Source organism: Meriones unguiculatus, chromosome 1 (assembly GCF_030254825.1).
Source record: "Meriones unguiculatus strain TT.TT164.6M chromosome 1, Bangor_MerUng_6.1, whole genome shotgun sequence".
NCBI lineage: Eukaryota > Metazoa > Chordata > Mammalia > Rodentia > Muridae > Meriones > Meriones unguiculatus.
This window is the reverse complement of record NC_083349.1, coordinates 1643950-1667498: the sequence shown is the minus strand read 5'-3', so window position 1 is coordinate 1667498 and position 23549 is coordinate 1643950. Positions and strand designations below refer to the sequence as shown.

Below are 23549 nucleotides of genomic sequence, written 5' to 3'. Positions count from 1 at the left end.
ACACCACGTATCCACCTGCCTCCCCTCGGACACCTTCCTCAGGTGATGGTGTGCTTGCTCCTCAGCCTCAGGGGCCACTTTCTCTGGTGCAGGCAGGCTCTACTGTGCCACTGTCAAAAAGCTCTCCCGACATCAGCTGGCCCCGCCAAACACCACTAGTCACATGAGCTGGCACCTCGTGGCCAGGAACTTTCCCTTTCTTTTTTCCTCCCCACAGCTGCAGGACAGCTGCTGGTGGTGGTGGGTCAGATGTGGCCCAAAGGGGGTGAGTTTCCTCACTTCCAAATCTCATCCGGTTTCAGCTCACTTCAACCCCCAAGCCATGAGGGCATTTGGGACTCTCATAAGAGGCCACGTTGTAGTCAGAGCACATCAGGAGCACCCTGGGCACTGCCCTCTCTCTCACAGTCCTCTTTCCTGCCACTGTCTGCAAGTTCCTCTTCACCTCCTCACCTACAATCATTGAGTGGGCTTGGTAGTCTCCTCTAAAAGCCTCTTCTTGTCACTCCCTCTCTGTGTCTCTCTTTAGGACAGGGTCTCAGTATATAACCCTGGGCAGCCTAGAACTCATTGTGTAGACCAGGCTAGCCTCTGACTCACAGGGATTCCCTGCACCTGCCTCTGCCTCCTGATTGCCGAGATGAAATCGTGGTGATGAGCATGGTGGATCAATGTTTGGGTTTTGTGTGTGTCTATGTGAGAACTGTGCCCAGACTGTCACATTTCCACTGTTCCACTGAGCCCACTGCACCTCTAGCCGCCGGCCCTTATAGGGGAAGAACGTAACTAGAACAAGGGGAAATCTCTTTGCCTTACTTCTACCTAGGAAGCCACAGCCGCTGCCCCCTTCCTCCTCCTCCTTTGCCTCCTCTTTCTCTTCCTCCTCTTTCATCTTTGTTTTTTGTTTTTTGTTTGTTTGTTTGTTTTTGTTTTTTGAGGCAGGGTTTCTCTGTGTAGACCTGGCTGTCCTGGAGCGCACTCTGTAGGCTGGCCTCAAACTCACCAGATTCGCCAGCCTCTGCCTCCCGGGCTCTGGGATCACAGGCATGCGCCACCACCGCCCAGCCCCTTCTTTTTTTAAGTTTTGTTTTATCTTATGTGTATGAGTGTTTTAGTTGTATGTATGCTGTACAGTGCGAGCATGGTGCCCAGGGTGGTGAGAAGAGGGTATCAGATCCCCTGGAACTGGAGCTACAGGTGGCTGCGAATGGCCATGTGGGTGGTGGGAATGGAAACAGTACTTCTAAACATTGAGCTATCTCTCTAGCCCACCAAGTCCCTTTTGAATCCTACACTCATAGTTCCCTCTCCCCGCCCTAGAGGGTGTGTGGGATCTACCTGTGCTCCAGGCTAGTACTTCAGCCCAGTCCAGAGCTGCCCCTGAGCAGCTGCCGGGTAGACACTGATTCCTGAGAGGGTTCCATGTGGGAGCACAGAGGCGTCCACAGGAGGTCAAGGGAAGGTGGGTGGGAAGGAGACACCTGTGCACAGGTGTGGTCACGTACACAGCGGTGTGGGGAGGCGATGAAGGGGGGAGGCTGGGTGTTCACAGGGGAAAACCAGCTTGCTCCTGCCTCCCTTGCACCCTCCAAAAGGCTGTCACATCCCCAGGAATGGCTTCTGACTGACAGGTCAGCAAGCAGGAGAGGAGTCAGGCTCACCTCAAAAGCACTCCATGCTAAACGGGGAACATGAGCCTTATCTGAGCCACCAAATGAAAGACCTCCTCCTGGTAGCCCATGGGTCTACTGGAAACCCCAGAACAAGGAGGAGTAAGGTTCCATGGTCGGAACCCCAGATCCGATGGTTGAGGATGAAGCTGCAGCCTGGAGCAGTGATTGGGGTAATGTCCTGGGTCGGTTAAGAACAAAAGAGTCCCAACTCTGCATTGACAGATCTCAGCGACTGGCAGTCAGGACGGGGTGGCCAGCCAGTGAACACACAGGGACCTGTGCAAGGATCTTTAGCACAGTGGAGGCCAAATCGAGCCTAGGATACACAAGGAGGGCCTCTGGCTGGACACAGGTCCAGGCTAGCTTTGGCACCTGTAATTTGGACTCCAGTGTCCCTCTATGGCCCCCTGGCTCCAACCCAAGAGCCTCTTCTGCTTCACTGAGTCCATCTGCCAGAGCCTTCCTCTTTCGTGACTTGTCGTCACAGTGCAAAGCGCTGAGCCTTCCACTCACAGAGAACGCAATGCCGAGGAGAGGGGAGCGGCGGGGAGGTGTGGGCCAGTCGATCAGCTGAGTGCCCGGGAGGTAGAGGTAACCTGTGCCATGGCTGACGCCATCACCTACGCAGACCTGCGCTTTGTGAAGGGGCCCTTGAAGAGCAGCTTGTCTAACCACATGGGACAGGGTAAGGCCTGCCTCCTTCAGTCCCATCCCATCCCTCGTTCTGGACACCTACTTTGGACCTTTACCTTTACAGACGGCGAGGCCTATGAGGATGGGGAACTCACCTATGAAAATGTGCAAGTGTCCTCAGTCCCAGGGGTGCCATCAGGCTGGGCTTCCCCTGCATTAGTGGACAAAGCAGGTAAGGAGGCCCAGCGGTGTCCGTGGAGGGTGTCTTCACCTGGGGAGTGCAGAGCAGTCTTGGAGAAAGAAGCATGGCCCTCTGTGAGAGCCAGGGGAAGACAGAAGGGTTCTCACCCGAAGCTGGTGCCAGGACCAGGGCAGCCCGGTGGTGTGAGATGGGTTTCGGTGGGAAACGGCAGTGGGAAGGATGTGGAAAAGGATGAAGGGTCACAGACAGAACCCCTAAGGAGACAGTAAGGAGGAGATAAAGGAGAGGTATGTGACAGGGGTGTGCTAAGGCGACACAGAAGGGCTTTTGGGTGAGGACCTCCCTGTGTGGAACTTCTGGGGTTAAGCAGGAGTGAACTGGGTCCATCCCAAAGCCCACAGGGGCCCCCAGGGGCAGCAGATGAGGTCCCCAGAGTGACAGGCTGTCCCACTCAGCCCAGGACAATCTCTCGGCATGGTGTGGGGGTGGGGAGAAGGGAGGTTACCGGGACTTTCCACCCTCTCTTTGGGCGCTCCCTTTGGCAGGGGTCAAGTCAGAGCAGCCAAACACTGCGTCCTGGAGCTCTGCGAAGCTGTCCGCCGTGGGCTGGATTCCCCCGTGTACGTATTCCCAGCACCCCTCCCTCGCCGCCTGGCCTGGCCTGCAGCCCAGCGCACCATTCACTAGTTGCCTGGCCTGTGGGTGCAGGGCAGGCATGCCCGGCTCCTTGTGCCCGTGTGTGCATCCCGGAGGGGTGGAGCTCGGTTGTGCCCGGTGAGCCTATGGGACTTCAACCTCAGCCCAGCCACTCCATTACCTATCAATCCAGATAATAATTTCCCTGTTCCGATTGTCCCTTTCCCTGTATGGAATTTCGTTTCTTCTGCCGGGTAATGTCCCTCTCACTTCTCACCAGCTGCAGTCCCTAGCTCCCAGCCACACAAAGCCCGTGTAGGAATGCTTTCATTCTCTCGGTCTCACTGTATACATTCTTCCCTGGGGCTAACTGCCCATCATCCGTGTCCCCTCAGGTCCCACAGTCTGCCTGCAATACTTCTTGCTTGGCCTTCTCCTGGCCTGCCTGATGTTAGGGATGGCTGTCATCTGCCTGGGAGTTCGCTGTGAGTGTGGGTGCCCCCATTTCCCCCTCTTCATTCTGAACATCTTCCCTTCTCTCCCCCAAGTAGCCTTTCTTCAGGAAGGCTCAGGTCTGTCCTGGAGTGTCCTGCCTTCCTCCCAGCTCAGGATTTCCTTAAACTCGGATCCTAAATTCAGCCAGATCCTATATTTAGAATACTGAAGTTTTAGGGTGCCAGGGTGTAGCTGGAGGAAGTGACCTCAAGTTTCTCTTTACCCCCTCTTCCCCTTACCCACACTAGTCTCCATATATAGCCCAGGCTGGCCTCGAATTTGCTATCTTCCTATCTCAGCCTTCCCTGGATTGAGATACAGATGTGTATTGCTAACCCAGCCAGTCTCTCCTATGCCAAACAGATCTGCAGGTGTCTCAGCAATTCCGGCAGGTGACCAGGATCTTGGAAGCCACCAACAGCAGCTTGCAGCAGCAGCTCAGGGAGAAGACAGTACAGCTAGGACAGAAGGAGGTGGATCTTCAGGAGTCTCAGAGAGAGCTGACCTTGAGTCAGGACACGTTACAGGAGAAGCAGAAGATTCATGAGACCACTGAGCAGCAGCTACAGGCCTGCCAGTCGGAGGGACAGAGGACCAGGGAGAACTTAGAGAGAGAGGAGCGGCAGAGGCAGGAACAGAGCCAGAGGTGGAGAAACATGCAGGACAAGCTGAGGCCTTTCTTCACCTGTCCAGGTATCTGACCCCCTGGGATCAGGGAGATGGGGGAGTGGCCTGTGAGAAAGGGACTGAATCCAGGAGTCGCTTGTGCTGGGTCTGTCTAGGTCTCAGGGGCCAGTGAGTTGTTCAGGAAAGGGGCAGCGAACCAGAGCAGTGGCTGAGCTGGGCTACGTGACTTGGCTACTGAGGAGGACCGAGCTGCACACTGGATTTAGGGGATGCACCAGCGCTGTGGCAGATCATGAGAGGGAAGAGAAGAGGAAGCTGTCTCTAGTGACTCACACACATTGTCCAAATCTCTTTATGACTCAGGGGACATCTAGATGCTTCCACCAAGCTTAAGATAGCAAGATCACAGGCACATGCTCTTAGCTCTCATTTCCTTATGCTTCTTTTCCGTGTGTGTGAATGTGAGTGTGTGCCTCTCTCTCCTCTCCCATCTCCCTCTCTTTCACCCCCCCTCCGTTTGTGTGTGTGTGTGTGTGTGCCACCATTTGGGAATACTTTTGTGGCAAACACATTAATTACTGAGACATCTCCCAGCCCCTCTTCTTAACCTCCTTACTTTCCATGACTCTCAGTCCCACGCCAGTGCTGCCAGCATTCCCATAGCTATACTTGAGACCTTGCCATCCCAGCTGCTCATGTGTTCACCGTTTGCTTGCAGACACCTGCTCTGATTGCGGCCACCCAGCCCAACAGGTTTCTCTACTCTTCCACCTTCCCAAGGCATCTAGCCAGTGGAGTCCCAGTTTTCTTTTTTTTCCAACAGCCAACTCTTCTTCTCACCCCTCTCCCTATCCATGTTGGGTCTCAGGGTCCCTTTCCCAAACACCCCCTCTTGTTCTCCCCGGTCCTGCTGCACTAGTCTGAATAAACACTCAACTGACAGCTAGTCTGGGCCTGCATCAGGTATGACAAATTGCACAATTCATCATCTTGATCCGCTGAGACTCTGGTCTGTAGTAGGCAGCTCCCCCCTTCCCACTGCTGTTTCCATCCTCTTCAGTCAGGGGCACAATTATCATCTCGGGCAACTCCACCAAGGCTGTATGGTGTTTGCATTTTGCAGATCCCAGTCTTTTTAGGACAACTGCCACAGCTGAATTTTTATCTTAACTACCCTCACCCCACACAAATGGAGTTCATCATTCACAATGGCACCAGAAGAATTCTTCCTTTTATATTTTTATTTTCTCTTTTGTCCATTTGTGTGTGTGTGTGTTTCATGCATGTTGCATGTGTGTATGTACTCATGTGTTTGTGTGTGCACGGGTCATGCAGAGACTCATGCTTGATTGTTCTTCTACTTTAGTCATTGTAGCAGGGTATCTCAGTCAAACCCAGATCTCATCAATATGGGTCTAGTCAGATTTCTGTGAGGATTCCCTGACACTGCCTTCCAAGGCAGTTATGACAGGAGGGCTGCCACTCACCTGACAGTCACCGCATGTCTCAGTTACTCTTCCATTGCTGTGACAAAACACCAAGACCAAGGCAACTTACAAAAGAAAGTGCTGAATTGGGTTTGTGGTTTCAGAGGGCTGGAGCCCATGATGGCAGAGCAAAGGTGGGGTGGCAGAGACAGCTGAGAGCTCACATCTTGATCCACAGATCCGCAGGAGACAGAGAGAACACTGGGGGTAGCAGGAGTCTTCTGAGACCTCAAAGCCTGACCCAGTGACACGCCTCCTTCCACAAGGCCACACCTCCTAGTCCTTCCCAAACAGTTGCACCAGCTGGGACCGAGCATGCAAATGGCTGAGCCTATGAAGGCCACTCTCATTCCAGCCACCTCACTCAGCCTCTGGGGATCTAAAGTTTGGTTCTCATGCTTGTGTGGCAAATGCTCTAACCACTGACTCAACCCTAGTTATGGGGAAATCCTTAAAAAAACACAAATCTGATCACGCTGTCCTGGACTAGCCATTCTAACCATTCTAATTAGTTATCTAAGCGGTGATGGGGTCTGATACATTTCAATGTGTGCCCAAACACAGAACGTGGATGGAAAGCGAAACTTCTCTATGCAAAATTTAACATTATTTTCTATTCCTTTTAATAAAACAATAAAAAAAATCTTTAGCCAGACATGGTGGCACGTAACATTAGCATTTAGGAAGCTGAGGCAGGAAGTTGAGGCATTTGAGCCCAGCCTAGGCTACATGTCTCTGCTCTCTCTTTAATGTAGTTTTCAAAGCCTTGCCTACCTTTCTGCATGTTTCTTATTCTCTCCCTCTCTTCAAATCAGTCATGCCAAATTTTAAAAATTGCCGCAGTACAGAACAGCCGGTAAAGGAAGCTGGATGGAGACATAAGAAAATGTAGATAAGAGAGAGAAGGGAGAGAGCGAGTCAGCAGACAGGGCATGATTTCTGAGTGATGGGGCTAAGACTGATAAGATGGTGATTGGGATCAAGAGCAGAGTGGGGTGTGGGATGTTAAAGAAAGACTTCATTTCTTAAAGGAAACCCAGACAATAAGAGATAGGCATTTAAAGTGGAGATGTGGAAATGGAGAGTACTCATAATCTTAGAAACACAGGAATCAAGTCTGTCTGTTTACAGCATTGTGGAGTGAGATGTGGCCCCGGGCTGGAGGAGTGTGGCAAAGCTCTGTACGTGTGGTGGAGATGTTAGGGAGTAAATGGGAGTGAATGAATGAATGAGTAAATGAATGAATGAGGAGCCCATTGATCAATGTGGAAGCTAGACAAGGTTGGCCAGTGTCAGGGCAGATTTTAATCTTTCAGAAATCAGGGACACCAACTCTGCTAGAATAATCTCCCTATACTGTTAAGAAGCAAAATGTTTCCAGAAGGGGCAAAAAGATTGCAAAGATCAAGGACTAAAGCTGATGAAGACATCCTCTAGCGTAGCCCTTAGGGATGATTGTTAGCAACCAGCTGGCCAATTGTTCACTTTATCCCAAGTGTTGTGGCTGTCATCTTTTTTCTGCTTTGCAGACTCCTGCTGTCCACTGGGGTGGCTACAACAAGAGAGAAGATGCTTTTACGTCTCACATACTCTCAGAAGTTGGGAGGAGAGCCAAAAATACTGCACATCTCTGTCCTCCAAACTGGCTGTATTCACACTAACTTCTAAATATTCTTATCAGGTGAGCATGCCTCTATCCATGAGGTGGAGTGTGTGAAGGGGTGTGTCATTGAGTCAGGAATGGCAGTGCACACCTGCGCACACGGCATGGTTTGCATTGCTTCCCTGTGACAGACATGGACAGTCACACTATTTGGCAGTAAGTATAGCAACAGCTTTGGCATCTTAGTTGTGTGTTGTCCCACGGCTCCGATTGCTTAGCATTGGTGAGAACTGAAACGTCTAAGCATCTCCACTTTAGTGGTGTCTTGGCTTGCTAGCCTACCCCTTGACGGCTTAATTCTTCACTGAGTCTTGTGCCTCTCAGTGGCGCCAGACCCCTGACACTCGATTATCTGGGACCAGGAGTTCAGACTGACTCCACTTCAAATTCTTACTCTTCTTGGAGGTGAAACGGAGAGTGAGCCTATATCTGGCAGCACTGGAAAGATGCAGGCGCAATTAACTCATGTGCTAAAGGGGCACAGCCTCCTGCTAAGTAAAACTCATAGCCCCCCCCCCTAGGGTGTCTCCATTTCATTCCATATTCTCATTGTTCTTCACATGCCTCTCTGAACCCCCTCAGGTTCTTCTGCCCGATGGCTTAGAGGATTTGCTAAATGTTTCAAAGTCATATTGGATCCAGCAGACAAGCAATTATGAAGATTACTATATGCAAAATACGAAGAAGCAGAGGTAGTCAACTCAGTCTCTCAGAAAGCCTTAACAATATTTCTTCCTTAAGTCCTGCTCCCAAAATGCTTCCACAAATCAGTACTGTGATTCTCAATTCTTCTGATTAACAACTGCTTAAGATGTTAAAGAAAATGTGTGGGAGAGGGGTGCCAGGCGGGCCCCAGGGCTTGCCCTCAGGTCGGGCTTCCCCCGGCACCTGCTGAGCTTTCTCACTGGCCTGCATTCTTCCTCCATCTTACATCCACAGTACTGGGAGTCTCCAGCGCTTATTAGTGGCACGTTCCTGCAATTCTAGCACTCAGGAGGGGGAGGCAGGATTCTGAGTTAAGGCCACCCTGTGCTACATAGCAAGAGCCCCTCTTCCTCATCTCAAAAACCAAATTATTAGGTTGAGGTCTGTGTCATCTATCGGAAGAGCTGAGGATTTAGCAAGGCTTCACAGCCAGAGCAGCGCTGGCACTGAACAGGCTCAGCCTTGACAGGCTGCCCAGACTCAGGCTGCACTTTAGTCCACGCCAACTGGGGCACTAGAACTGCCCCAGGAGAGAGCACGAGCAGAGTAGCTAGTTTTCTCCAGGAATCCTCAAGTAGGGCGGCCACTTCCTGGAGTTGGGGGTCTCACTTCATAGTGTGGCCTCTCAGGCGCTCCGATTACAGGCAGGCACCATCGCGCCAGCTCCTTACATGGTTTTTCCCTGTGCTCTTAAGGCCTGAAGTTAGAAACCTGTTCCTGAACCATGCGTGCAAAGAGCAAGGGGGAGGGAGGGCCTTGCACGGGTCAAGAGTGTATCTCAGTTCTGCTCACCAGGTCTGGACCTAATTCTCCAAGCAGAAATTGTAACAGGATAGCATACGCTGCATGGAGTAGGACATGGAGAAGACAACTAAATACGTGTAGTGAGCTTTATCCCTGCATTTGTGAGCTGGAGGCTTTCAGGTTTCCTGACATCTCCACTGAAATGGGTAAGCATGAGCGAGCTTGGGCATGTGCTTACAGCAGAGTCCCAGGGGACAGAAGGAAACCTGTTCCCTCATGTGTCACACCCACCACCTTCAGGGCTCACTGTATACAGGGCAGCCTCGGCAGAGAATGGGGACAGGCCTGGCCTGGGACAGAAAGGGAGCCGGGAGAACACAGAGGAACTGGATGAGGGTTAATGAAGCCAACTGGAACTCACTGATGCTTTATTTTTCCAGACACGTGAACAAGAGCTTTGACCTACATCCTTAACCTACGGCCTGCCAATTCTTCACACTGCTATTGCTCCGGCTACCCTCACTCTTGGGCATGCCCGGCTAAGGGCTGATCCTGGTCTGGCAACCTGCTGCCTGCTTGAAAGCTGCTCCAGAAACTGGATCATTCCTGGGAAGAGTAAAGAGGCCTCCAGAAAAGACTCTGATCTTCCTTAAGAACTTCCCAAACCAGAGATGGGTCAGGGCAGGGCGCAGCGCTGAGTAGATGGATGGCCCGGAGCCAGCCAGGCAGTTTTATTGAAATATTTTTAAATAATTTGCATGTGTTAGTCTCGTGTATCAGCAATGCTGTGTCTAGATTGGTGATCCCGACGGGATAGCAAACCCAGAAGTCGGACAGAAGTGCTCTGCCCATTGAGACCATGCTGAGGCTCCCCTAGACGGGGAGAAGAGCCAGTCAACCCATCTGGGGCTGACATTGCCCAGCAAGTGCGCTCTGTCCTTACAGGGTACCCTGAAGGCCAAGGTTGGGAGCCTGAGATCACTGGCCTCAGTGCTAAGAGCGTGCCCCAGGCAGCTGCAGGCTGGGTGTGGGTGGCTTGGCATGATGCCCTCGGTGGCAGAGAAGACTGCCCGCCTCACAGTTCAAGTTGCGGTAGCGGGCAACAGCTGGGGTAGGGCGGGGGCACATGGATAGGAAGCCAAAGCTGAAGGGGCCAAGGCAGCAGCCAGGGCAGGGCAGCCCCTCCTCTGGCTCCCGGGGAGCTGATGGGGGCGGCGAGGGTTCTGTCCGCTCCAGGGCCGCTGCCCGGGGAAGGCTATGCTGTGCCCGGCTCCAGGGCTCCCCAGCCCAGCCCTGTGGGGAGTGTACCACCACAGCAGGGGGGTTATTATTGAGGGGAGGTCCTGATCGAGACCAGGGTTGAGAGGCTGAGGAACACGTGCTGATGAAGTTGTCAGTGGCCACAGCCAGAGGCAGCTGGGGGGCTGGCCCTGGGGGTTCTGACTCAGGGCTGCTGCCCTCACACTCCATCTTTTCTTCAGCTGAGGGGCCCATAGGGGGCGGGCCAGGACCTGGCAGTACAGTCTCCATCCGCCGGGGGAGCTCAGGGGATGAGGGCAGTGAGCGACAGCGGCGAACAGGGGTCTCAGGCTGGACCAGGGTCTCCGGAGTGGTCACCAAGGGCAGCTGGGTGGAGGTCAGTGGCGATGGTGGTACCAGGGGCAGCAGACTGGCTGGCTTGCAGGGTGTGTCCAGGAGTTTGATCTTCCCACCCCTCAGGTCTTCCCGTAGGGAGAAGGGATTGACTCGTGTTAGACTGTCCCCCCAGCTGGGGGGTGACTCTGGTGAAGGTGGCAGGAAGAGGTCTGACCGGCTTCGGGAGAGCCGGGGGTCCGGCCTGGGAAGTGTGGCAGAGGGACCTCCTCTTGGAACAGAACCTGTAGAAAGAGAGGTGTGTGATCACTGTTCTCAGCATCTGCTCAGAGCTGAGGCCATTATTCTCCAGGAAAGTGGTGGAGTCCTACAGGGGCTCTGGAAAGGAGGGCTGCTGTTTCCAGCTACTTTTCTTAATAAGTAAACAAATAAATAAATAATCCAGGTGTCTGTGTGCTCGCCTGTGTGAACCACAGAACATTGAAGTTGTCAGTGGAGGTCACAGGTCAGAGGACAACTTTCAGGAGTCAGTTCTCTGCTCCCATGATGTAGATCCTGAGGTCCTTATACAAATGCCTTTACCTGATGAGCCAAATCTCACCAGCCCTTCCTTCCAGCTTCCTCTCGACCTTGTTTCCTACCTCTGCTTCCGTGGGCTCTAGCCATAGAAAAACATCTTCTAGGAGACGCTCTCCATCCCGCCTGAGCCCACCTGACTCCCACCCAGCCTTCTCAGCTAACAGATCCACTGAGCGGCTTCCTCCAGAGAGCTGACTCTCAGGAAAGGCGGACTTCTGCTGGCCAAGGTCATGCTCACTTACCCTGACTGTATGGCAAGGGAGCCTTGGCAAGGGGCGTCTTGGAGGGGGGTGTGGGCTCAGGCAGCTGCTCCAGGATCTGTTCCAGGTGCTGGGTAATTTCAGTAAAAGGGGCTCGGGTGCTGGGTTCCATCTGATAGATGAAAACAGGGTTGAGGATGGTCAGTTTTCCTCTCACCATCACCTGGGACTCAAAAGACAGCTCACGGGCAGGGGTCAGGGAGGGACAAGAAGCTTACGCTGCAGCAGTGGATGGCCAGAAGCAGGAAAGGCAGTGGGCAGTCATTTCCCACCAGTGTTCTAAACGCAGGCACGTCCAGGCCAAAGTCCTGTGAAGACAGAGGAGGGGCTAACAGCTGGCCTGCCCTGGGCTCTCCTTGGATTGAGGCTCCCAGAGTGGAGGTTACCTCACCTCAGTTCGGGGTAGGTAGTCAGGGTCGGCAGGTACTCGGGCGATGAGCTCACAGACGACAATCCCAAAGGCGAAGACATCGGCCTGGGGGTGGGAGACGGGCCATGCCAAGGGGAGCAGTTGGCACTTGTCTTGTTGGGAAGGGCGACAGCGAGGTAAGGTGAAGGCTGGGGCTCCCTGAATGTTCAGCAGGGCCGTTGGATGGGCTCTAAAGGTCTCTGGGGGACTTGAGGCTCTTACCTTCTCATCATACAGCTCTCCCCGCAACACCTCTGGAGCCATCCAGTATGGGGAGCCCACCACAGCCAATGGCTCCTTCCTTGCCCCTTCCCTGCAGGGGCAGGGTGGTCAGAAACTCCTATTCAGACATCTCCCCCAAGCAAAAGGGGACGGGGCAAGCCCCTCTCCACCCACATGAAGTACCATGGGGGTTTCACTCTGTATAGGGACCCTGGGAGGCTTGGGTATGAAGGGCGTTCACCTCACCTATACACAGGAATCTTTTCAGCCAGGCCAAAGTCACCCACAACAGCTGTGAAGCCTCCGTCTTCCCTTCGGACCAGACAGTTCTGACACACACATAAGCATCCTCACACACCCATCACCTGCTCTCTCGTCTTCCAGTATACCCAAAGTCCCGTGTCCCTACGCATTACCCCAACCTCCCCTTCCACTTCTCCAATGCCCCCCCACTGTAACACCATTCAGTACTCAGTGTGATCCTTAGTCCCAGGAGCCTCATGCCATCCCTGTCCATCATTAAAGAATGATGTGCAACGCCTGTCACCCCAACATCCTAACATATCTACCAGCCAACACCCACAGGCCAGTTACAGCTAGCAGTCTTTCAGACCCTCCTTTGTGCCCCCCCCCCACCTTGGCCAGCCTACCTTGGACGTGAGGTCTCGGTGAAACACACCTTTGGAGTGGAGGTACCGTAGGCCTTGTGCAATGTCCAGTGCTAGGTGGAGCCTGACTGGCCAGGACAGGGGTTCTGGCGAGCTGAGCAGCTGCTCCAGGGTGCCCCCATTCATATACTGGGGCGCAGGGGAAAGAAAGGGGGACCGAATGCCAGGGCTTCAGTCTATATTCTGTGGCTGCCACTCATAAGACAGGTGACACTCGGGAGGCTCATACAGCTCAGAAGCTGAGTCTGCGCTCCACGGTTCCCGTTTGTATACTAGGCTGCCCTGTCCCTCAAGGTAGCTCTGTGCAGCTATGTCAGCAAACCATTTAAATAAATCAGACATTCAATTCTTTTGTCATACAGCTCTTGCTTAGTCTGGTCCATATGGGGCTAGAGGCTCCCGTGTTGGGCACAGATACAAAATATGTCCATCATGGCACAAAGTTCTACGGGTCAGCACTGTTCCCCGGGATACACAGAATGGCTCCCGCTGAGGATTCTAGCAGGCGGTTTGCCCAAAGGGAAGTTGAGGAAGTTTCCAGTTGGAGGTCCTGAGGTTCCCCCCAGGCATCTTTTTAATTTCCCTGTAGCTCCACCAAGCCCACTGGCACTTTCCCTGGGAGGTGTGGCGCCTCCTCTCCTTCCTGGCTGTGGATAACGCTTACCTCTGTAAGAGCGTGCAGCTGCCCCTGGTGCACACAGACCCCCATGAACCTGAAGGAAGACGGGGAGGAGACAAGGACAGGCTGTGTGAGCCGGGCTCCACCGCATCTCCCTCTTGCAAGAGGCTAGGCCGTTCACCTGAGGATGTTGGGGTGCCGGAGCCGGTTCATCAGCTGCACCTCCCTTAGCGTGTTGCTCCGGTTACTGGGGAGCTTGTTCATCTTCAGCACCATGACTTGCCCCGACTGTCGGTGCCGAACCTAGGGCGGCAAGGGTCGGTGTGTGCCCCTAGCTCAAGCATGGGATCTCTAACCCAGGCTGTGGGCCCTTAAGTTCTAGCCTCCGGTCCAAGGCTCGGTCCCGCCCCTCTGCCCGCGCCGCGGGTCCTACCTTGTAGACTTCAGAGAAGAAACCCGCCCCGATCTTCTCTGCGCAGTCGAAATCGTCCACACGCGCCAGGCTGGACACGGCGCTGCGGAGGGCCCGGTAGGAGGAGGGCCGGCCCCGGCCCGGGCCTCCGCCTGCGCCCCCCGGCCCCTCCCCCGGAGCCTCTCCGGGCCCAGGGCCCCGCAGTGGGGGCCGTTCCCCGGCCATGGCCGGGCCCCCAGCCCGGGCCTGCTTCACATGGCCGGGTCCCCGGGACCCGGGCAGGCCGCGCTCGCCATGGGCGCCGGCCCAACCCGATCCCGGGCGCCGGGACTCCCGCCCGGAGGACTCCTGGGAGACCTGCCGAAGGCCCTGGGCCCGCCCCCGCCGCGCCGGCGAGCTGGGCCCGGGGGGACGCCGCGGCGCTCCGCTCTGCGCGGGGCCTGGGCCTGGGCCGGGCGGCGGCGCTCCCGGGCGCCGGCGGGCGGGCTCCCCGCGGGCGGAGGCGGGCGGGCGGCTGCTGCTCCGCTCCGCCGCCGGGCTCAGGCTGCGCGGCCTGCCCGGGGCGGGGCCGGGCCCGCTCTGCCGTTAACTCCTTGGCGCCCGGGCCGCGGCCGGCCACGCCCCCTCAGGTGCGCACCCCCGCGTAGGCCGGGGCGTGAACCAGGACCTAAGGCTCGACTGCGGGCGCGAACCCGTCCGCGCCCCGGGCGCCAAGGATCAGCTCCGCTGCCCGCCCCGTCTGCGCCCCACCCAGACTGCCCATCTCTAGGGTCTTCTGACCCCGACACCCTAAGTCTCGGGGCTCGCTCACACCTGCCTTCTCGGGCGGTCGCGGTGCTCGGCGCTGTCGGGAGCCTCCGGCCGCCGCATCCCTGCCCCGACCCCCCCTCACTCCATCCCGGGGCGCCCAAGTAAAGTTCGGGTTCCGGCGCTGCGCCCGGGCCGCTCCCCCTTTCTTTGTCCTGACGACCCTCTCTGAGCAGCCGGCACCTGCGGGGAGGCCCCTCCCTCCGCCAGGCCCACCCGCGGCGATCGCGCCCCTCAGAGGCCGCCGCCCCGCGGAGCCCGCTCTCCGCCTGGGGAACCGTTCCCGGGACGACCCTGCCACATGAGTGCGTGCCCGGAGCCCCCGCGCCGCACCCTCCTCCCCGAGTCCCCCTCACTGAGAGACACCCCTCCGAGTGACCCGGCGAGTCATTGTGACCCCTCCTCGCAAGGTGACTCCTCCCCTCGCTCCCGCCAGCCCGCGGCGCTGTGACCCTGCCCGCAGGCTGCGCCCCGCACCGCCGGACGCGAGGACGCCCCCTCAGGCCAGAGGCGGCGGTGCACGGGCCTCCTCAGCGGTTGGGACCGCGGAGTGCGCATGCCCAGCCTCGGGACGTGGCTTTCGCCCGCCCGCGGTTTCCGGCGCTGCCTCTGGCTCCTCCCCCCAAGGTCACGGTGACCAGCCAATCAGCGCCAGGGCTGAGTGACGTCGCTGGGTCCCGCTGAGTCTCGGCGCCCCTGAGCCGCGTCCTGCCACCTCGCGGCAGAACGGAGCGAGGCGGCCTCCAGGGGCGAGCGAGCCAGCTGCGGTGCACCGTATAAGGGAAGGAATCACACAGGTCTGGAGAGAGAAGAATCAGTCGTGCACAGTCGTTCCGGAGACCGTGGAGTGCGCCAGTGCGTGTTTGTTTTTCCAGGGTCTTTGGTCTCAGCAGAACATACTCATCGTATTAAATCAGAGCCAACGCTGAGAAGCTATTTGTGACCTTTTGGGTAGAGATTGAAGCAGGTGTTGCTCTGTAGCTCTGGCTTTGAATTCGTGATACTCCTGTGCTGGGATTACAAGTATGTGCTACCATGCTTGGGGGAGGGGCTGTTTTCTATAGTTTGTGTGAAGTCTACCGACATCAGAAATTTGTGCCTATAGAATAATTAACCTCATCATGTTACTGACACTGGATTCTGGCCCGTTATTTATATTTGAGGATTAATGCTTGTGAGAGCAATTTCAGGCTGAATGAGGAAGAGTGATGTGGTGGTTACAGTGAGAGAGAAGGCTGTGTTGTGTGGTGATTCCATCTGCTAGGGATGAAAGACTGAACTAGAAGAGCACTAACAAAAGAGGAGGGAATGTTAATTCCCCTGGGAGGTGCAGCAGAAAGTCGTGTGTGTGTGTGTGTGTGTGTGTGTGTGTGTGTGTGTAGCTCATGAGGGTAGAAGGTAGATTATTGTCATCAGTAATGATGATTGATGGTCAAAACATACAGGTAGGACATGCATGTGTGCCCACACGCGCGTGTGCACACACACTACCTTCCTTTTCACATGTAAATGTACCTGCTTTCAGATACTTTCTGTGCTGTGACTATCCTGGGAGTAATTCGTGGCCAGTCTTAGTTCATCCATATGTCTGCCCCTGCCCCAGTTATTTGGTGCATATCTATGGCATTGTCTTATCAATGAATATTTCCGTATATTACTGATTTCATTAAACAAAATTAGTGTTAGTGCTGTACCTCTAAAACTAACAATAGGGCTGGGAAGAGGCTCAGCAGGCAGCGTTTGCTTCAGCCACTTGAAGCCTGCAATGCGGGCAAAGGTTGAAAGCGAATCAGTTCCTCAGACTTATCCTCTGGCCTCCGCATGTGTCTTAACATATGTGCCCTCTCACATCACACACATGCAATAATAAAAAAATAAAATGTAAAAAACAAGAATAAAAGTCATATGAATAGCTATAATCCCAATACTCAGGAGGCAGAGGCAGGAGGATCATGAGTTTGAGGCCAGTCTAGGCTACATAGCAAAAGCTTTTTAAAATTAAGCCAAATCAAACCAAACAATAATTTCTTAGTATCAATATCTAGTTGCTCACATTTTTCTTTTTGTTGGATTTTTAAAAATTTCAAATTGTCTATTTCAATCAATCTCTAAATGAGATCCTTATTTAGCTCTTGATAAGCTCTTACTTTTGAAATATCTTGTCTATTCTCCACATCTTCCCATAATAGTTTTGTTGTTTTATGTGTGTGGGTGTTTTACCTGCCTGCACGTTTGTGAGGGTTTTGGATCCTCTGGAACTGGAGTTACAGACAGCTGTGAGCTGCCGTATGGGTGCTGGGAGTTGAACCCAGGCCCTTTGGGAGAGCAGCCAGTGCTCTTAACCACTGAGCCAACTTTGTAAAAACTTTTTAAAACTACTTTGGTTTTTTTTTTAACAGATATTTGTAAATTGGGGGAATATAGTCTTTTCACTTCTTGTTGCAATTTTGGTAGAATTTTTTCAAGGTCTTATGCTTTTCTGTTTTTACTGTTTTTGGGGGTGGGGTGGGGTGAAATGAATGTTTTCGCTCTGTAGCCCAGGCTGGCTCTGAGCTCTCAGCAATCGTTACTCTGCAGAGGGTTGAGATCACAGGTGGGAGGCACTGTGTACGCTTGCTGAGGGCTGGCTGACCAGTCAAGCGGTTGACCTGGAATCCCCATGAAACCTAAGCGCAGTTCTGGGACAGGATGAGGGGAGGACAGGAAGCTGTGATTGCCGTCTGACCCAGTAGGCTGTGTGGCACGGGCAAGCTCTGGGCCTCCATTTTATAGGTGGGCAGCCTCACCCCACACTGGTCACTGGGTATGGCAGCTCTCATGAAAGCTGTTACTGTGGTGACCCCTGTGGAGGGAGGCATGGAGGCAATGAGCTTGTCTTCCACTAGCACTGTTACCGTTTTCCCAGGTTAGGATCCTCTTGAAGGGCTTGGAAACATTCTTTACCCGGATGGAGTAATAAGCCCTACCCACCAGAGCACACGTTCTCACACAAATAACACAGATCTAAGCAGATCTAGTGTGGTGTTTCTCATGTAGCCCAGGCTAACCTCACACTCCCTATACAGTTAGGGATGACTTTGGCCTCTTCGCCCAATCCTCTTGCTTCTATCCCCCAAGTGCTGTGATTATGGGGTGGGTGGTACCACACATAGTGAATGCAACAATAGGGCCTACACTCGGGCTGCAAGCATGAGGCACTCGGCCAACTGAGCTGCCTTCAGGCCCTAAGGCAAGTGACCTTCCACTGAACCACTTCACTTCAGGGCATGGGTTCCCTATAGCGCAGCCCTGGTTCCAACTGCTGCCATCTCTTCTGCAGAAAAATCTTAATCTCTAGCCAGATTTGGTGCCCCACGCCTATAATCATAGCTCAGGAGTTGGAGGCAGGAGGATCAGCGGTTCAAGGTCACCCACAACTACATAGTGAGTGTGAAGCTATCCTGGCCTACATGTGACTGTCTTCAGCTACCCTCTCCCCACCCCCTGAGGAAAGAATTCTCAGCTTTGAATTCTAACCTTTCCAGTTTCCAATTTCCCCCACCTCCATGACTGCCTTTGCCTCTGCTTTCCCCATTTCCGTCAAATATTATGCTTGCTGTTAAGGTAGCAACTTAGCACAGAATAGACACTGAGCGCCTGCTGTCTACTTCACTCTGTGAGGCAGTAACTCCATATTCCTGTGGTATAGTCGAGAAAACTGGGGTGTAATGACTGTGGGCGAGGTCGCTACTGAGTGAGGTCACTACTCAGCGGAGCTAAAGTCTGAGCCAGCTGTTTGTTTTGAACCAGAGTCTTGTTATGTAGCCCAGGCAGGCAATCCTCCTGCCTCAGCCTCCCAAGTGCTAGCATTTAGCTCTGAGCCTGTTTAGTTTTCAGTCTTCAAGTAATGATGCTTCTGGCTCTAAGTAAAAGAAAGTGGCCTTAAAATAACAGAATAGAAAGGTTGGTCACCTTAGTGGCTCAGTGTGACTATCAAAGACTTGGCCTTTCTACTCCATCTATTCCACCCCTGATGTATTGAGGCTTTGTCCCCAGTAAGCATTCTCGAGGGTTCAAGATGTCTGCTGAGGTGTCCCCCATCACTCCGAGGACCAGTTAGAAAGCAGCCTCATTTCATTTGTGTGTCCCTTTCTGCGGAGCTAAGGCTACTCCTCAGGACCCATCGGCTGCAGCACACCCCCTCCATCTTGCCCGCAGTGCCAGAAGCCCACGCGTAGAATCTAGTCCATTTTTAAAAGCAAACTTTGCTTGCCGCCTTGATCCTCACCTGACTCCCCTTCCCTGAAGCCCCTTAGTAGAAGCACCCCTGCCCCACACCCACTGGGTTACCATTCACTGATGCTCCATGTGTCAGAAGCTGAAACATTGTGGTGGGAAGAAATTGAGCCCTAGGAGCCACTTCTTTTGCCACCTCAGTGAGGCCGCTGACCCTCAGCCTTTGTGAGCGCGGCTATTTTAACTTCACACCGTAGTCTGGAAAAGTTGGGACCAAAGGAAGTTAAGGTACCTGCTCCCTCAGATCGGAGTCAAAGCCTGCCTGGCCTCATGCCTCAGTTCTTGCCTGGACTCCGCAATTCTGGCTTCACACTCTACTGAGTTAACAATGTATTTGTGTCCTGGGGTGCACACTTGGATGGCAAGGACTTGCCTGACTTGTGCCTGGGTTTCCGGCCCCTGCGCCTTGCTGAACACTAATCTGCGTTGAGGAGCGGAGAGGGCACACAGTGCCATCTGCCGTTGGCTCAGTCTTCCCAGTAGCTTGTGGGACTCCTGTATGCTGCGTTCTGCCATCCTCAGGGGGCTTAGCCGAGCATGCCATGTTGGTGAGCGATGATTCAGATTACAGTAAGTAATCCTTGTGTTAATGCAAATTATTTTAGTGGTCAGTCTAGACTCTAGGACTGCCATGTCCCCTGCTGCCATTATCCCCACTCTGAAAAACTCAAGCTCTCCTTGAAGCCCCTTTTCTGTAGAACTCCAGCTCTTCCCACAAGCTTCACAGAGCACCACAGTCCTCTCTTCAGCCAGGAAGGGCCTCAAGATGGAACTCCTGGGAGATAGCACCAAATGGCCCTCCAGGGCTCATCTCCTCATCTCCCGCCTAGAGGCTTTCTTGGGATGGCACCGGGCAGCTGTTCCCCTCGGTCTCTGCCCTGCCCCGTGTGACAGGACAGGACAGGCCTGGGTCCCAGGGCAGACTGAGAAGTCTGCCACTCTCCAGCTCTGCGGCGTTACCCTAGCAATCCCCACTCCAATGCCTTCCTTCTCCACCCTCGGCCCGCCCCTTCCTCTGGCCCCATAGCCCTGGACACAGTACACAAGGCCCAGAGTCCCTTCTGGAAGGGAAATAAAAGGAACTGCTTGGGTTCCCATGGCTGTGGTCAACACCTTCATCCCAGGGCTCAGCTCTCACAGTCCGCATTATATTCCGGGGTAAGACTTCTCCCCAGGTCACCCTCCTGCTTGCTTCTGGGAATTGGGCCGTGGGGGCAGAGGAGCTGGTCCGCTGACACTGGGGTCGAGTTGCCATCTTGATCTGAGAACTGGGGTGTCTGTGGTGTTGTATGGAAAGCGGAATGGAGAATTAGAATAGCTGCATCTAACAAAGCTGTGTGTTGTCTTCTCCATGGGAACGGTGAAAGCAGGGAGGGAGGGCTGGAAACAGCAGAGGGCTTCGAGATGCTTGCTCGGTGGCTGGGAGATGGCAGCTTCAGCGGCTAACGGTTTCCCAGCACAGACAGCGCTCAAGGTTCAGTCCATAGTAGGTAAAAGAGACAAAGAACAACAAATGACCTATGAATTCAAGCTGGGGGCGCGGGGCGGTTGGCACCCTCCTGATCCCAGCGTGGGGTAGGGTGCAGAAGGATCAAAAAGTGTTTGGTGAGCCTAGGCTACAGAGACCCTGCCTAAGAGGAAACACTTGCTGCAAGCACACACCACAAGCAGGGCTCTGCGGCCTGCGTCAGCCTTGGAGCTAACGCGGCGGACCCTTTGCTTCAGGTACACAGGACACTGCCCACTACTTCGGTTCAGCATGGGCCAGCCCTACGGGCAGGTGACTGGTCAGCTACTCCGAGGCGCTCCAGGCGTGGCCTGGCCTCCCGCGCGCCGCACTCTTCTGCCGCCCATCCGGTCTCCTCAGTGTCCTGTCATCTCCAGGCTACCTCCCAGGCGTGGCCATGAACGGCTCGGCTCCCACATAATCCCTGGGTACACAGGTGCGTACAGAGGTCGGAATGGGGTCCCTTACCAGAGCTTGTGTCCTGAACTAACACATCTTTCTGTTAGGTTTTATACCACAGGCGCAGTTCATTTTTGCCAAGAACTGCAACCAGGTCTGGGCGGAAGCTATGAATGACTTCACACAGAGGTGTGGGGAGCAGGCCAGTCATGAGCTGCCGAGGGAGGCCAAGGGAGAAAGAGAGGAGAAAGGCCATGGGCCGGAGGCCGAGGAGCCAGTGCTGAAGCAGACCGTGGGACAAGTGAGGCGGGAAGGCCAGTAGGGGGTGGGCGTTTGTGCGCAGGCGTGGGGACGCCGAGCATGCCGGGCATGGGCCTGGCTGCCAGCTGTCTCCTTCTCTCACAAGGCTTCCCCGTACTCCATGGATGATACAGACCCCCAGAAGTTCTTCATGTCAGGTGAGGGGGGGAGGGAGCAAAGGCCTGGTGAGATCCCCCAATGTCGTGACTCAGCGCCCTCCCTCCGCCCCCGCAGGCTTCACTGGCTATGTGCCCCGTGCCCGCTTCTTCTTTGGCTCCGGCTTCCCTGTGCTCACCAACCAGGCACTGCAGGAATTTGGGCAGACATGCTCACGGGGCAGGGCGCCGAAGGATCCCAAACCTCTCTCCCCCCTTCCCAGGCCCAGCTTTCAGAGCCTGGGTCTTCTGCCTCACTATGGAGGCTACATACCAGGTGAGAAGCGCCTGTGGGACTTTGGGAACAGCGATGTGTGTGCAGGTGGGCTGGTCTGGGGAACAGGCATGGAGAGGTGTTCCTTTCGAGAGGACGACTGGGCAGCTCGCAGGTTGGAGACTATGCAACTGGCTGAGAAGGAAGTGGACTTCTCATGCCTTTGGCTACACGTGACAGACTCTCTTGGCCATACAGGATATAAATTCCAGTTTGGTGGTACATTTGGGCACCTCACCCATGATGCTCTGGGCCTCAGCACCACTCAGAGACAGCCACTGGCTTAAGTACCTGGATTTCAAGCTCTCTCCTTTCATCCGATCCCAGTGGCCCTTTTGGAAGGATGACAGGCAGGTGGGGGAGGGGCACAAAGAAAATGGTTTGGAGGCTGAGCACCTTTTATTAATAGGCGTAATAAATAAATAAATAAATAAATACACAAACAGAAGCCTGGCCCCTCCTGTCTGGCGACCAGGCACTACCACTGCCTATTTACAGCACGGCAGGCTTAGGACTGCCCCAACACTGTTAACCATCCTCACTATCCCTCAGCCTAGTGAACCTACAAATGACCTCTGGGCCCCCTCCCTCCAGACTTGTCTACACCCATGGAAGTGTTGGCCCAGATGGGCCAGGAAAAATCTTTGCAGCCTGGCACCGTGTCCCTCCCCTCTCTTCCTGGGTGGAGGTTCGGACAAAGTCGCTGGGACAGTTGAGGAGTAATTAATACTGCGCAGAGGAGCAGGTGCCAGCACGGGGGTGCGTGGCCCCAGCTCTCAGTCTACTTTTTGTGGCCAAGCCTGAGGGCTTGGGCAGGACCCTCAGGCTCTGAGTCTCGGGGGAAATGAGGGTCCCTGAGGCCACCAGCATGCACAAGGCCTCAGTTTTGGCTGCTTCCAGGAGGTGAACTCGGAGTTGGGGTCAATGTCACATAGGCCAGAGGTACCAAGCCAGTGTCAGTGCCACGGCTGCAGCGCAGCCAGTCTCCTCCAGCTGGGCCCAGCACCTGGAGGACATCTCCTTTGTGGAAGCTCAGCTGTCCAGGGCCTGTCGCCAGATGGTGGCACAGGGCCTGCACCTCGCTGGAGAAACAAGCGGTGGTCAGAGAAGCCCTATAAAAAGCCAGGCTGGCTCCCCAGTGCTCCACCTCCCTGGCCGTACCACGGAGGTTTGGAAGGCGGGGCTGGAGAGCGGGGCTCCGGCGGGTTCTCCCTGGGCTCCGGCTCCCGTCTGGCCCCCATCGTCTGGGCCACCAGCTGGAACACAGACTTGTCCAGGCTCAGCCAGTCCGAGGGTAGCCTAGGGGAAAAAACAGACCATTCAGCCCGCGTCCCCGTTCACACCGGGCGGGCCTCCCCACTGCCTAAGCCAGTAGCGGCTCTCACCTGTTAGTGGGCCGGGCTTCCCGCTGAGTTTTCCGAGAACCAAAGAGGTGCCCCCACTTGATGCCCCCGGGGGGCGGCTCTGCGGTCCCTTCCTCATTTTCCGTTGGTGGGGCAACAGGCCCTTCCCTCTCCCGACTGCGCCTCAGCTCGGCTAGCACAGAGTCAGGGGGGCTCCCCATCCAGAAAGGCCAGCCCCTTTCTTGGCCCAGGGCCTCCTCGGGGGCGGGGCAGGCCTCAGCCCCTTCCACTACCCCCTCCCGAGGCGGCGGGGCCGGGGAAGGCCCCCCACTGCCTACTCCTTTCTTTCTCTCACCGCCACTGCTGCTACTGCGAGGGAATCTGGAGGCCTCGGCAGCGCCATCGATGTAGACCTGGGAGGTCTGCATGAGCTGGTACCACCAGCCGGCCTGACTGCCTCGGGCCCAGCGGCCGTGCTCCGAGCCTCCCCCGACCACAGCCGCCTCTTCTGCGTCTTCCTCGTCCTCTTCTCCACCCTCGGAGGCCCCCACACCCTTGGCCCGCTCCCCCGGGGCCGTCCTGCCCACGTCTCCAGGGCCGTCGCGGCCTCGGGCCCTGGCCAGCTGCAAGGTCGAGTGTGCAGACAGCAGCAGGTCCTGGGACACGCGCAGCAGTTCCCGGAGCTGCCGCTGCCGCCGCCCGCTCTGCAGCAGCCGGTGCTGGAACAGCAGGTCGAGGCTGAAGGGCAGCAGGGCCAAGGGCTGGAGCAGCAGCAGCAGCTCCTCAAAGAGGCCAGGGCAGACCGTGTGAGCCGCACGCAGGAAGCCCCACGGCTGGTAGTGGGTCTGGATGACGTCTAGGG

The 23549-nt window shown here is 55.2% G+C and overlaps 4 protein-coding genes across 14 annotated transcripts in view; 2 read left to right on the top strand and 2 right to left on the bottom strand.

The window, feature by feature from the left end:
• The first annotated feature begins 2184 nt into the window (after positions 1 to 2184).
• Cd72 (CD72 molecule) lies at positions 2185 to 9618 on the top strand. 4 transcript variants are annotated; one of them, XM_060378596.1, is made up of 9 exons: positions 2188 to 2358; positions 2431 to 2538; positions 3054 to 3128; positions 3540 to 3629; positions 4003 to 4332; positions 7283 to 7434; positions 7999 to 8108; positions 8917 to 9071; positions 9306 to 9618. In XM_060378596.1, exons 1-9 carry the CDS (start codon positions 2277 to 2279, stop codon positions 9311 to 9313), a joined length of 1110 nt encoding a protein of 369 aa, XP_060234579.1. In that variant the 5' UTR covers positions 2188 to 2276; the 3' UTR covers positions 9314 to 9618. The 4 variants fall into 4 exon arrangements, with proteins under 4 accessions (XP_060234577.1, XP_060234574.1, XP_060234579.1 ...); XM_060378594.1 differs by having other exon boundaries at positions 2185 to 2538; positions 8941 to 9071; XM_060378591.1 differs by having other exon boundaries at positions 2187 to 2538.
• Positions 9263 to 13857, bottom strand: Tesk1 (testis associated actin remodelling kinase 1). Its single transcript, XM_021658452.2, has 10 exons — positions 13649 to 13857; positions 13397 to 13518; positions 13261 to 13309; positions 12579 to 12725; positions 12175 to 12257; positions 11929 to 12019; positions 11689 to 11772; positions 11516 to 11605; positions 11280 to 11409; positions 9263 to 10742 (listed from the first exon to the last, which is right to left on the bottom strand). Exons 1-10 carry the CDS (start codon positions 13850 to 13852, stop codon positions 9859 to 9861), a joined length of 1884 nt encoding a protein of 627 aa, XP_021514127.1. The 5' UTR covers positions 13853 to 13857; the 3' UTR covers positions 9263 to 9858.
• Positions 13858 to 15028: 1171 nt separating this feature from the next.
• On the top strand, positions 15029 to 21792 carry Cimip2b (ciliary microtubule inner protein 2B). Of its 6 annotated transcripts, none has more exons than XM_060378601.1 (6): positions 15029 to 15289; positions 20435 to 20652; positions 20723 to 20916; positions 21022 to 21073; positions 21150 to 21347; positions 21543 to 21792. In XM_060378601.1, exons 2-6 carry the CDS (start codon positions 20469 to 20471, stop codon positions 21629 to 21631), a joined length of 717 nt encoding a protein of 238 aa, XP_060234584.1. In that variant the 5' UTR covers positions 15029 to 15289; positions 20435 to 20468; the 3' UTR covers positions 21632 to 21792. The 6 variants fall into 6 exon arrangements, with proteins under 6 accessions (XP_060234584.1, XP_060234593.1, XP_021514132.2 ...); XM_060378610.1 differs by lacking the exon at positions 15029 to 15289 and adding an exon at positions 15297 to 15457; XM_021658457.2 differs by lacking the exon at positions 15029 to 15289 and adding an exon at positions 18276 to 19867 and having other exon boundaries at positions 21022 to 21070; positions 21193 to 21347.
• Rusc2 (RUN and SH3 domain containing 2) overlaps positions 21725 to 23549 on the bottom strand; it is a 44696-nt gene continuing 42871 nt past the window's right edge. For all 3 annotated transcript variants that reach the window (XM_060378569.1, XM_060378579.1, XM_021658451.2), the window contains 3 exons: positions 22730 to 23543; positions 22506 to 22643; positions 21725 to 22426 (listed from right to left, as the gene is read on the bottom strand). In XM_060378569.1, the coding sequence (XP_060234552.1) occupies positions 22225 to 22426; positions 22506 to 22643; positions 22730 to 23543 (1154 nt within the window). In that variant the 3' untranslated portion in view covers positions 21725 to 22224. The remainder of the gene's footprint in view (positions 22427 to 22505; positions 22644 to 22729; positions 23544 to 23549) is intronic.

What these genes read in the sequence shown, in the direction of transcription:
- Cd72 (XM_060378591.1), top strand. Translation starts at nt 2,277, where the DNA reads ATGGCTGACGCCATCACCTACGCAGACCTGCGCTTTGTGAAGGGGCCC. An exon ending in CATCTGCCTGGGAGTTCGCT is followed by an intron (nt 3,630 to 4,002) that starts GTGAGTGTGGGT and finishes TATGCCAAACAG; the next exon opens with ATCTGCAGGTGTCTCAGCAA. An exon ending in CTTCTAAATATTCTTATCAG is followed by an intron (nt 7,435 to 7,998) that starts GTGAGCATGCCT and finishes GAACCCCCTCAG; the next exon opens with GTTCTTCTGCCCGATGGCTT.
- Tesk1 (XM_021658452.2), bottom strand. Translation starts at nt 13,852, where the DNA reads ATGGCCGGGGAACGGCCCCCACTGCGGGGCCCTGGGCCCGGAGAGGCT. An exon ending in GAGAGCTGTATGATGAGAAG is followed by an intron (nt 11,773 to 11,928) that starts GTAAGAGCCTCA and finishes TCCCACCCCCAG; the next exon opens with GCCGATGTCTTCGCCTTTGG. An exon ending in ACTACCTACCCCGAACTGAG is followed by an intron (nt 11,606 to 11,688) that starts GTGAGGTAACCT and finishes CTGTCTTCACAG; the next exon opens with GACTTTGGCCTGGACGTGCC.
- Cimip2b (XM_021658457.2), top strand. Translation starts at nt 19,806, where the DNA reads ATGGCTGTGGTCAACACCTTCATCCCAGGGCTCAGCTCTCACAGTCCG. An exon ending in CCCCCAGAAGTTCTTCATGT is followed by an intron (nt 21,071 to 21,192) that starts CAGGTGAGGGGG and finishes CTTCTTTGGCTC; the next exon opens with CGGCTTCCCTGTGCTCACCA. An exon ending in CTATGGAGGCTACATACCAG is followed by an intron (nt 21,348 to 21,542) that starts GTGAGAAGCGCC and finishes TTGGCCATACAG; the next exon opens with GATATAAATTCCAGTTTGGT.